This window comes from Atractosteus spatula, unplaced genomic scaffold (genome assembly GCF_055471065.1).
Source record: "Atractosteus spatula isolate fAtrSpa1 unplaced genomic scaffold, fAtrSpa1.hap1 Scaffold_57, whole genome shotgun sequence".
Taxonomy (NCBI): Eukaryota; Metazoa; Chordata; class Actinopteri; order Semionotiformes; family Lepisosteidae; genus Atractosteus; species Atractosteus spatula.
The window spans coordinates 166,578-178,120 of NW_028296887.1; the positions used below are offsets into that span (position 1 = coordinate 166,578).

Here is an 11,543-nt window from a genome sequence, read left to right on the forward strand (position 1 = left end):
TCTCCTAACTGAGCTATTTCAGCTATGTGCACAGTCCACAGCCACCTGCTCCAGTCTTCCTATGTTGCGGCATGAGTGCACCAAGAGGAGCGGGAGAGTGTTGCGGGAACATCACTCAGAAGGAAAGCCACCCAGCTGCGCCCTCTGAGCTCTGTCCAGCGCATCTTCCTCGCGTGGACTCCTGCCTGCGACGGGCAGGAAGCAATTAGCAAGAACAGAACAACACCCCACGGGTGTCTCATGACCACACCTTAGCTTCGCCAATGCTATTCAGCTGATTCCAGTGTCTTTGTTGGGGTGCGCTGATTGACCATGCTCTCTCACCAGAGCTCAGCATGCCTGTCATGGACGGAGCACGATTCCCACTGGAGCCTGGAGACGACATAAGCAGCACAAGGGAAGCTGCAGAGTGCGAGACCACGGAGGTACTGCGCAGAGACTTCTAATACCTGAAGGCAAGGATCTACTGGTTCAGTAACTGACGACCACGGGAGACATTGGCATTGGAACAGAGGTACTGTACAGAGACTTTTAACACCTGAAGGCAAGGAACAAGGAAACTGGCACAGCTAGCCAATTCAAACTGAGGGGAATGTAATACAGCCCGTAGAGGATTCCTATTGTTACCTGAACGGAGACTGGGGAAATAGGACTCGGTGATACCCCTCTCCTCCATGTGGGCCATCAGAGACTACAGGGACTAAGTAGAAATGTTTGTGTGGCCCTCTTCAGTATTTTACAGGGAAGACTGCTGCCCCTCTGTATTCAATATGACCCTGGGAAGGACCTTTTGCTGCTGTGAATGCTGTTTTTCGATGTGTTTTTGGGTGACAGTGAATGTGAATGTAGTTAGAAAATAAAAGGGCACTGATACAATACAAATGCTTGTCGCTGGTCTGTGTGTGCATTTGGTGATTCTGGGAGATAAACAGAACCTGTGGTAATGTAGAGGGGCCCTAGCACCCCGTTTGTATTGCTAGGTGGCGTAGTCGGACACGAGGCAGGAACATTCCTCGCCCATAGGGTTCACCTTACTGTGACATAAACATTAAAATAAGCCCCTGTAGGACCAGCAGTAGTGAGATACAACATCAAAAGAATACATCAATTAAATAAACTAAGGGGATCTCTTTAATTCAAGACTCCAGCCCAGCCTGCACTCAGGGAGCAGTCCTAGGGGTGTCAACTTCACACCTGCCTTCCCTGGGGAATGATGAAGGACCGGTTCCTCTCGGACAGGAGCTGGGCGCCTGTGTGTGCGGTTCTGCAGGCTGGACGGCTGTCAGGAGACGTGGAGAGACACCACAGCCCCCTGCCGGTTTCGTTTCCCCTGGACTCTGCCTTCTTCTGAAGCGCGAGCCTGCTCAGTGCCGCTGTGCCCAGTCCGCCGAGCTCCGAGCAGCAGGACTGGGAGTCTGGACAAGAGAACCATGCCCGCTCTCTTCACGGAGGTCAAGACCACCGAGATCTCAGGGAGAGCGTGTCTGGCCCCTGTGGGCAGGGGTTCGAACAGTGAGCGGGCTCCGAGGCCCAGGTATCCCAGGGGAACTAATCTTCTCAACTCGGGACCGAGGAACAGCGGCTGTCCGGATCTGAAGGGACAGATTCTGAACTGCTGACTAGAACTGCCAGAGAACTGTTCTTTTTCTTCCCAATCACATTTTTCCTGAGAGTAACACGTTGATGAGTAAAGAGACTCAGTCACAAGGCATGTGTCTCTGTCGAGCAGGACTCTCAGCCTGAGGGTTAGGAGTTCAAGTCCTGGCTCTGTCCTCTTGTTAACTTTCAATTTAGTTCTAAGTGACAGTAACTTAGTTTTCAATTTAATTCCTCCTGAAATGTCAACACACTGATCAGTAAAGAGACTGGTCCTGTGAGTGTGAGGCTAAAACTGTGGGCTCAGTGTCAGAGCCTGTGGGGATCACATCCTGCTTCTGAGTGCAAGCTGGTTTTCAGTTTAATCCTTAGTGACAGTCGCACATTGATGAGTAAAGAGATTGGGGCTGGACTTTGTGGCTCTGTTGAGTAGGGGCTAAGACTCTGAGCTGTAAGGGTCTCGGCAGGGCTGTGCGGTTCAGTAGGGATAATAAAAGGAATAATAATAATTGCTTACACTTATATAGCACTTTTCTGGACACTCCACTCAAAGCACTTTACATGTAATGGGGAATCCCACTACCACCCCCAATGTGCAGCCCCACCTGGATGATAGATGACACCAGCTCTCAGTGGGGAGGAAAGCAGAGGGATGAAGCCAGTTCAGAGATGGGGATTATTAGGAGGCCATGATTGATAAGGGCCAATGGGAAATTTGGCTAGGACACCCCTACTCTTTTCAAGAAACACCCTGGGATTTTTAATGACCACAGAGAGTCAGGACATTGTTTTTTTGTCTCATCCAAAGGATGGCGCCTGCTTACAGTATAGTGTCCCCCATCATTATACTGGGGCATTAGGACCCACATGGACTGCAGGGTGAGCACCCCCTGCTGGCCCCACTAGCACCTCTTCCAGCAGCAACCTTAGTTTCTCCCAGGAGGTCTCCCATCCAGGTACTGACCAGGCTCATGCCTGCTGAGCTTCAGTGGGGGCTGCCAGCTAAGAGTTGCAGAGTGATATTGTTGCTGGCCGTAATAGGGAAAACTACTTGGGCACCTGATACTAGTATTTCATGCGATGAAAAGCCAACTCAGGAGATGTCTTCACAATTCCTTCTCAATACTAGTATGTATGAATACTCGTGATGTATTCACAATGTCGGCGGATTTCATCAGAGCAGCCGGTTCCATCTGACCTTCCCATGGGAGCTGAAATGTCCTCTGTGAAAGATTATGGCATGCCATTTTTTTTAGATGTGTAATCTACTGAATTATTAATGTGATGGCTGCTTATTTCCGTAAACAAAATGGACCCCGATCCCCATCTCCAAATCCAGTCAAACCCCCCATGAATCATTCCAGACGAAAGAGAACCAGCCTCTTTCCTCCTCCTGTGTTTTACACGCAGCTGGGGGGGGAAAGTCATGGTCATGCCCTGAGCATCGGGATGGTGGGGTGTCTAATTAGGCAGATAGATAGATAATACTTTATTAATCCCATAGGGAAATTGGCAGACAAAGGTCTGAATTAAAGCCGATCAGAAGAATTAACTTCATGGTTTCTACCACTACTGTGCAGGCAGGAAAACTCTGTGAGATTCAGAAATGTAGAAAAAGACTAAGGTGACACACCTGGGCCAATTTTCCTAGACGTCAATGAACTCACCAGCATGTCTCTGGACTGTGGGAGGAAACCCACATGGACACAGGGAGAACGTACAAATTCTACACAGATAGAGCACTCCAGGAGTCAAAACCGGGGCCGCAGCGCTGTAAGGCACTGTGCTGTGCTATATAACTGAAGTACAGCCAGTGGGAAGAAAGCTGACCTAGAGTCCTCAGCTTCCTGGCTTGAAGCAGTCACCTGACCAATGGTCTGCCTCCAAATCAGTCAGGTGACAGAGGATGGCACAGGTTATCCCCCCCCCCCAATGCCTTCTGGGAAATGCAGTTTCAGACACAAGCCGCCATCTTTGTCAGAGCCTCGCACCCTCTTGCGTCACATGATCGAGACAGCAGAGGACCCGCTGATGGGCAGAGGATTAAAAGAAGAGGTCCTTGAGGCCCATCTGCCTTCACCAAACAGAGGTTCGACGAAAGGTGCATCATTCCCCCCAAAAAAATAAGGGGTCTCACCGGCCTCTTTTACGGATAATCACTGCAAAAAAAAGCCACTATGCAAGAGGTGCTGACCGACTTTTTATTGAGTGTGAACAGCATCACCGGAGCCTCACGAACTGGGGGCGGAGGAAGGAGTCGACCCCTTCAGAGCGGTCGATATCCCAGCAGCCCCCCGACTCGAAGCGCCTCCCTACTTCGGCCCCTCAACCGCCTTCCCAGCAGCTTTTTCTGGCAGCTCCCGGATGGTGGGGGGGTTCAGCTTGTCCAGCTGCGCCACCACGCTGTCGTACTCCTGCTGCCACTGCTCCTTGCTCAGGGCCGAGGGGCTGACCTCCAGGAACCTGTAGGCCTCCTTGGACTGCAGGATGAACATCCCGCGGACGTGCATGCAGACGTTGCAGAAGCTCTTCCAGATCTGCGGGGGGGGGAGGGGGAGGGGGAGGAGGAGAAGCACAGACGTGAGGTCGACCTGAGCGGCGCGGGAAACACGAGATCTCGCTGTACTAGGCATTAGGACCCATGTGGACCGCAGAGTGAGTGCCCCCTGCTGGCCCCAGTAACACCTCTTCCAGCAGCAACCAGTGGGGATGGCAGTTGCCATCTTGGGTGCGAGAGGGGGTTTGAGACCGTTCAGTGAAGGGCAGTTCAGAGCAACAAGATTTATCCCTGCCACACAGAGGCCTGGAGAATAACGTGGACCATTTGGAATCAAAATGCACCCATCAGCCCGCCAGGAATCATCTGCTCTCTCGGGGGGACGCACCTCTATCCCAGAAGGCATTGGGGCGGTCCGCGTGTCTCGCAAACCCTTGCAGCGATAATCCACCTGCAGGATTATCCCTGACCCGTGAAAGGATCTGACCGAATTCTAGCCCAGAAGGCAATGGGGGCCATCTGGATGTTTAGCACATGACTTCTCCCTGATCCACAGCTACAGCTCATGATCACCTGCGTCCCCTGTGAAACCTCCCACCTTGCTCTTCAATCTCGTAGCCTTTGGTCTCCATCGCCTTAGGCTACACTTTTGACTCTCGTTTTTCTTATTCCACCTGACAGAGTGATGACAGAACAGCCTCCCCACGACACCACCCGCGCCTATACAGGACAAGCACTGCACCCATCAGAAGCCACAGTAACCACCGCATCAGCAGCTCAGGGGCTGCCTGTAGGATTGTTGGTGCTGCAGCACAATGTCTGGACAAGTCAGAGTGTCTGGGGTGTGCAGGACAAAGATCTGGGCCAACAGGTACCAGATCAGAGAAGCTCAACCCGACAGAGAGAGACGCCAGGCAGGACAGCTCTGTCCACCCCCGCTCTGAGATTGATCTACCAGAATCACGCTGGGAAAAAAAACAACACTGACCGGCTCGGCCTTATCCAGGCTGGACAGGAAGTCCATCTCGCAGTCCTCCAGGAAGTCCAGCATGTCCTCTCCGGCGAAGGTCCTCTGCTTAAGGTTGTCCAGCGCCACGCCGGTCGTCTCCCAGAACTTCTTCATCTGCAGCAGGATCTCCTGGATCTTGGTCAGGCACTTCTGGACTTCCGCCAGCTGCTTGGGGTCGCCAATGGATCCTGGGAAGCAGAGGAGGAAAACAGGAATTGCTGGAGAGGCTGGATCAAGAGGCAAATGTCATTTTTAGATGGAAAAAAACGGCAGATTTCGAGAATGAAGCTGTTTAACTCTGGTGACACTTCAGGTCTGTTATAAGCAACCTCTTAACATGTTATCACACTGTTAATTACACATTATTACAAACATTAGTGCATTTCTCTAAGTCTCTGGTTAGCTATGGACAGGACTACTGCTGAAGCCTTTTAAGCTTACTGCAGAGAAATTTACATTTTAATTAGCCTTTGCAGCGTTATTGTTCATATTGATTTATGTTCATGTTGATTTGAGTGCAGATAGAACCCAAGTGGCTCTTCTTTACACAAAGGGTGGTGGGCATGGAGAACAGGCTGCCCAGCCGTGTTGTTGAAGCCGATAACCTGGCTCCTCTCCAGACACAGCTGGGTGAGCTCCTCCAGTCGGGACAGGAGGCTCTTCTGTACACAAAGGGTGGGGGGAGTGGGGAACACACTGCCCAGCCATGTGGCTGAAGCCGACACCCAGAATTGGGTCAAGACACAGCTGGACAGGAGGAGCTTCTTTACACAAAGGGTGGGGGGAGTGGGGAACACCCTGCCCAGCCATGTTGCTGAAGCCAACACCCAGAATTGGGTCAAGACACAGCTGGCTGAGATCTGCTTCTCAGTCAGTTACCGATCTGCCAGCCAAGCCTGGAGGTTACACACAGGACGTTTTCATGCATTGAACTGCCGGACCGGGACAGCACTGTCCTGAGCTGCCGGTGGGAATCAGGGTCACCGAGCCTGTGATCTCACCCCAACAGACAAACCTCGTCCCAGCGGCCCCACAATCCGGCAACCCGCCCGCCTACCGATGTCGATCTGGACCTTGGCGTAGTCCAGCTGCAGCCGGATCAGCTCCTTCTCCTTCTGCCACAGCTCCGACACCTTGGCGTCCCTGCGGCTGCGCAGCTCCTCCAGCTGGACCTTGAGGGACTCCACGGCCGCCTTGTCCTTGGGGTCGTTGGCGGCCTTCTGGATGGTGTTGATCATGGCGCCCAGGATGGGCACCACGGCTGCCACAATGCCAAACTTGCGGTCGCGCTCCCCGATGCTGTTGATGAGGCCCTGCAGCTCCTTGTTCTTGTCCTGGATGTCCTTCTCCAGCTGGTTCCTCTCCCCCTGCAGCTGTTTGACCGAGACGTCCAGCTTGCTGCACTGTCCCTCCAGCGCCCGGGCCTCCGCTGTCTTCTCCTTCTCCTGACGCTCCTTGTCTGCCTTGGTCTTGACCACGTCGCTGCAGGTGTCGCCCACGCCTTTGCTCAGATTCTCGTACCTGGAGGAGGAGACGGGGTAGAGAGCTGTGACCCCTCTCTTGTGTGGAAGCCTGCAGCCCGCCCCCTACCCGAGACCGTACGGGACAGGAGAATCTGGGCCAGCGATCCGAGAGACGGGGGGGGGGGGAGATGTCCACCGGCTGAAAAACAAAGGCTGCTGCTGGGAGAGGTGTTAGTCAAGCCAGTAGGGGGCGCTCACCCTGCGGTCTGTGTGGGTCCTAATGCCCCAGTATAGTGACGGGGACACAGGACTGTAAAAAGGCTCCGTCCTTCGGATGAGACGTGAAACCGAGGTCCTGACTCTCGGTGGTCATTAAAAATCCCAGGGCGTTTCTCGAAAAGAGTAGGGGTGTTACCCCAGCGTCCTGGCCAAATTTCCCATTGGCCCTAACCAATCATGGCCTCCTAATAACCCCCCTCTCTGAATTGACTTCATTACTCTGCTCTCCTCCCCACTGAGTTTTGATGTGTGGGGAGAGGCCTGGAGCATCATCCAGGTGGGGCTGCACACTGGTGGTGGTAGTGGGATCCCCATGACCTGTAAAGAGCTGCACACTGGTGGTGATAGTGGGATCCCCATGACCTATAAAGCGCTTTGAGTGGAGTGTCCAGAAAAGCGCTATATAAGTGTAAGCAATTATTATTACTATTATTATTATTATTATTATTGCTGCTTGAAAGCAGCCTGGGACCCAGTGGAAGGAATCTCCCCCTGTTCGCCACCAGAGGGCAGCAGTGTGAATGATTCACCACTACAGCTGCTGAACTCCACTCGCCTCCGCGTTCTGCTCTTCTCACTGGCGTTACTGTACTTATCGTGATTCTACCGTCCAGTTGTTATTGTTATTGTGCTTGGCTGTACATGGTGGTGGGCTGTCGTGACTGTCGTTATTTACCTTTTTGTAATGTGCCGTGCACACTGTGGGGCGTCGTCTTTTTGTACTGTACGCCTCCCGAGAGAACGGGGCCAATGCGAACTCCTATGCACTGCATATGTGCATACTGCAGGGCAATCCTACTCCGCTGGGGCCCCTGAGCACGGCCCTGAACCCCAGATGCTCCAGGTGGCGCAGTATAAATGGCCGACCCTGCGCTCTGACCCCCAGCTTCTCTCTGCCCTGTCTGTGTGTCTCATGGAGAGCAAGCTGGGGTTTGCAAAAAGACCAATTCCTAATGCAAGAAATTGTAAAGGGCCAATAAAGTGATCTTATAAACTACTCTGCCTCTCATTGGCTCCCTGGTTTGTGGTCTTGAAGTTACTGGGTGACCGATGAAGAGTTTTGACTGGGTTGATGCATTCTCATGCGTTTGACGCCAACAGCAGAAGAGGATCTTGCAGTACTTTCTCCTAGTTGGTAAAATAAGGTATTCAGTGGTGTCAAAAACAACTATAACGGGCACCCTGGGCTTAAAGTCTAACTAATATGAAGCAAACAGCAGCTCCCGAGACAGTATGGGAGTGGATAATTCAACCCTAACAGGGCGTGCTTTACACAAGGGGTGGTGGGAAGGTGGAACAAGCTGCTCGGTCGGAATGCGTCCCGATATCCCAGGGTATCTGGCTGCTTGCGGTGATGGGCTCCCCCACAGCAGAGCCGGAGCTCTGGTGGGGGGGGGTCTTACTTCTCCACCGATCGGTCCACCTGGTGGCAGATGTCTTCGATCCAGCCCTTCGACTTGTCCAGGAACTTCTTGGCCAGCGCCACATTCCTCTTCTTCACCGCCATCCGGATCATCGGCAGCATGGTGCCGACGATGTTGGTCCCCGTACTGGCGCACTGCGAGCGAGATCAAGCGCCAGTGCAGTTATCTCTGTTTTCCAATGCTGACCCCCTGCTGTCTCAGAGTCTCCAGTGCTGTTATTCCAACAGGGAAGACACCCCGGTTCTAGATTTTAGGATTGGGATGTATTTTACAGGAGACTATCCATCCATTTTCCCACAGCTCTCTCCAGTACAGGGTCACAGACTGGGGGAACTAGGATATATTCCAGCAAGCAACAGCCACAAGACAGGGTTCACCCTGGACAGGACACCAGTCCATCACAGGACACACACACACACACACACACACACACACACACAAACACAAACACACACTGGACAGGACACCAGTGATCACAGGACACACAAAGACAAACACACTCACACACCCTGGACAGGTCACCAGCCCATCACAGGACACACAAAGACACACACACTCACACACCCTGGACAGGACACCAGTCCATCACAGGACACACACACTCACACACAGCCTGGTCAGGACACCAGTCCATCACAGGACACACACACACCCTGGACAGGACACCAGTCCATCACAGGACACACACACACTCACACACACCCTGGACAGGACACCAGTCCATCACAGGACACACACAAACTCACACACCCTGGACAGGACACCAGTCCATCACAGGACACACACACACCCTGGACAGGACACCAGTCCATCACAGGACACACACTCACACACACCCTGGACAGGACACCATTCCATCACAGGACACACACACACTCACACACACCCTGGACAGGACACCAGTCCATCACAGGACACACACACACTCACACACCCTGGACAGGACACCAGTCCATCACAGGACACACACACACTCACACACCCTGGACAGGACACCAGTCCATCATAGGACACACAAAGACACACACACTCACACACCCACACCAGGGAGAATGCACCTGCCAGTACGATTTTGTACTATGGGAGGAAACTGGAGCACCCAGAGGAAACCTGCATGAACACAGGGAGAACATGGAAACTCCATGTAGGAGTTTGGAGGACTCTATGGAAGCCTCCCAGGGACATTTCCTGTACAGCCTGAGCAACAAGAAAATTATATTTCAATAATGGAATCTATGAATACAGCAAGGCATTTAAAATTTAGTGCTCCCTTTCTGGTAAATTTGACAAAATTGCAACTTTTACCAAAAGTGTGATCTCCCAAGACCCAACTAAATGTATGGGATATAAGTTCAATTGTAGAACCCATTTGAAAATGATATTTTATTCAGATTTTAAATTTGAAAACCAAAGAAAAACAGAGCAGCAGCTGCACACACAACTGAGACACACACACGTGTAGCAGCAGGTACACACGTACACGTACACACACACACACACACACACACACACAACTGAGACACACACACAGACTCACCTGGAGCAGCAGGACCTCGGAGGAGGCGAACAGCTGCTGGCTCTCGGTGGCCTTGAGCCTCAGCTTCCTCTCCAGCTCGGGGTGGGTGGCCAGACACAGGTAGGACAGGTGGAAGAGCAGAGCCGTCTTCTCTGCGGCCGGGACCATATCTCTGAACATCTCCATGTCGTTCATCAATTGCTGATCCGCAGGCACTAGGTCTGAGAGAGAGACATTCAGCAAAAAATCACCCCCGCGCTCACCCATGTCAAAACCCTCCCAACCCAGAACACCTTGAGCCCCTGAGTCCGTGTGAAACTTTCTGCATGTCTGCCCTGAGCAAACACCTTCAGTAACTGAAATCAAGACAGTACACTGGGGTTCAGCTCCTGAGTTCTAAAGCCTCACCATACCTCTGTAAGACAGCAAAGGTTCAAAAACCACAGCTGAAGTCAGAGAATCACAATATCTGATTCGGGTTAATGGATCGGAACACACTTACCGCGACACTGAGACATCCTGAAGCAAGTTCGATGGGACCTTCGGCACCAAAACGTCTCTCCTGCAAAGAGAAAGAAGTTGTTTATTTATTTAAGGCAAATATCAAGAATATAAAGTAATTTCCCTGCCGTTCCTATGCCAGAACACCAGCTCGTCACCGATGGAGAGCAGCTGGGTTTGAGATGAATGACAACGCAAGCTGAGAGACCAATACACTGCTTGAGATACCCTACTGGGGAGGTATCAAGTGGAGAAAGCACACACCGGTTTCAAGTCTACACAAGTTTAAGCCGCATTTTTCTAGCGACCTCACAGCTCACTGGAATGCTGTGCAAATCTTCGTAAACCGAGCACCTGGTGTCCTCTTAACGACTAATCCTTTTCTGTGACCAGCGGACAACACACACACACCCTCCCCCTCCCCCCACATTAAGACCAGGAGAGACAGGAGGACTACAAGACTGTCCGGTTCAAATCGAAAGCACATGGCAAAGGCAGCTCCTTACTGTCCCCCAAGCCCGTCTACATGGGTGACAGGGCCTTCTCCTGTTATACCCCCAAGCTCTGGAGCTCTCTGCCCAAGGATATCAGAGAGTCACCTTCTCTAAACTCCTTGAAATCCAGACTCCAAACCTTCTTCTTTAGAAGAGCCTTTACTGAACTGCTTCTATTACTGAACTGGTTCCATTCTTCACCCCTCTGCTCCTGCTGTATTTAGTACCACCATCCACGGTCTCCTCTGTGTATTGTAATTGTGTTTTATCTGGTGTATGTTTTTTTATTTATTGTTGTTGTCATCCTGTAAAACGCTTTGAGAAGCCACCTTTAAAGGCGCTATATAAAATAAAGTTTATTATTATTATTATTATTATTATTATTATAAACGGATAAAGTAAGGCATCCCAGAGCGTATTAATAAAAAAAAGTGTTCAGACTCACGGCTGTACGAAGCTCTCTCAGCTCTTCCTGGAGGACTGCGACAGTGTGCCCTCCCTGAGTCTGTTTTTTAGTGCTCCTAACAGGTAAGAAACGCCATATAAGGCTCACAGGGCTGGAGAACCCCGCCCCTACTCAGACTGCTCCAGGGGAAACATCTGTAGGGGAGGGGGCGTCTGAAATTCGGAGGAGGGGGGGAGGTGAAATGGAGCCGCCGTGACTGTCCCAGTGGAATTTCACAACCAGGCCCCCTGACGATTGTGATCGAAGATACCGACGAGCCGTTTGGTGTTGAGGGAAGAAGCCCGGTTTCACGTTCACC

At 51.8% G+C, this 11,543-nt stretch overlaps 1 protein-coding gene across 1 annotated transcript; it reads right to left on the reverse strand.

The window, feature by feature from the left end:
* Positions 1-3,783: 3,783 nt before the first annotated feature.
* On the reverse strand, positions 3,784-11,271 carry LOC148806159 (uncharacterized). Its single transcript, XM_088909663.1, has 7 exons — positions 11,225-11,271; positions 10,287-10,346; positions 9,806-10,005; positions 8,248-8,402; positions 6,160-6,623; positions 5,082-5,290; positions 3,784-4,133 (listed from the first exon to the last, which is right to left on the reverse strand). The coding sequence occupies exons 2-7, from the start codon at positions 10,300-10,302 to the stop codon at positions 3,909-3,911; spliced, it is 1,269 nt and encodes a 422-aa protein (XP_088765789.1). The 5' UTR covers positions 10,303-10,346; positions 11,225-11,271; the 3' UTR covers positions 3,784-3,908.
* Positions 11,272-11,543: the final 272 nt, after the last annotated feature.

Coding starts and splice junctions, on each gene's coding strand:
- LOC148806159 (XM_088909663.1), bottom strand. Junction 6,624..8,247: donor GTGGACCGATCGGTGGAGAA/GTAAGACCCCCC, acceptor CTCCTCCTCCAG/GTACGAGAATCTGAGCAAAG. Junction 4,134..5,081: donor GCCTGGATAAGGCCGAGCCG/GTCAGTGTTGTT, acceptor CCCCCCCCGCAG/ATCTGGAAGAGCTTCTGCAA.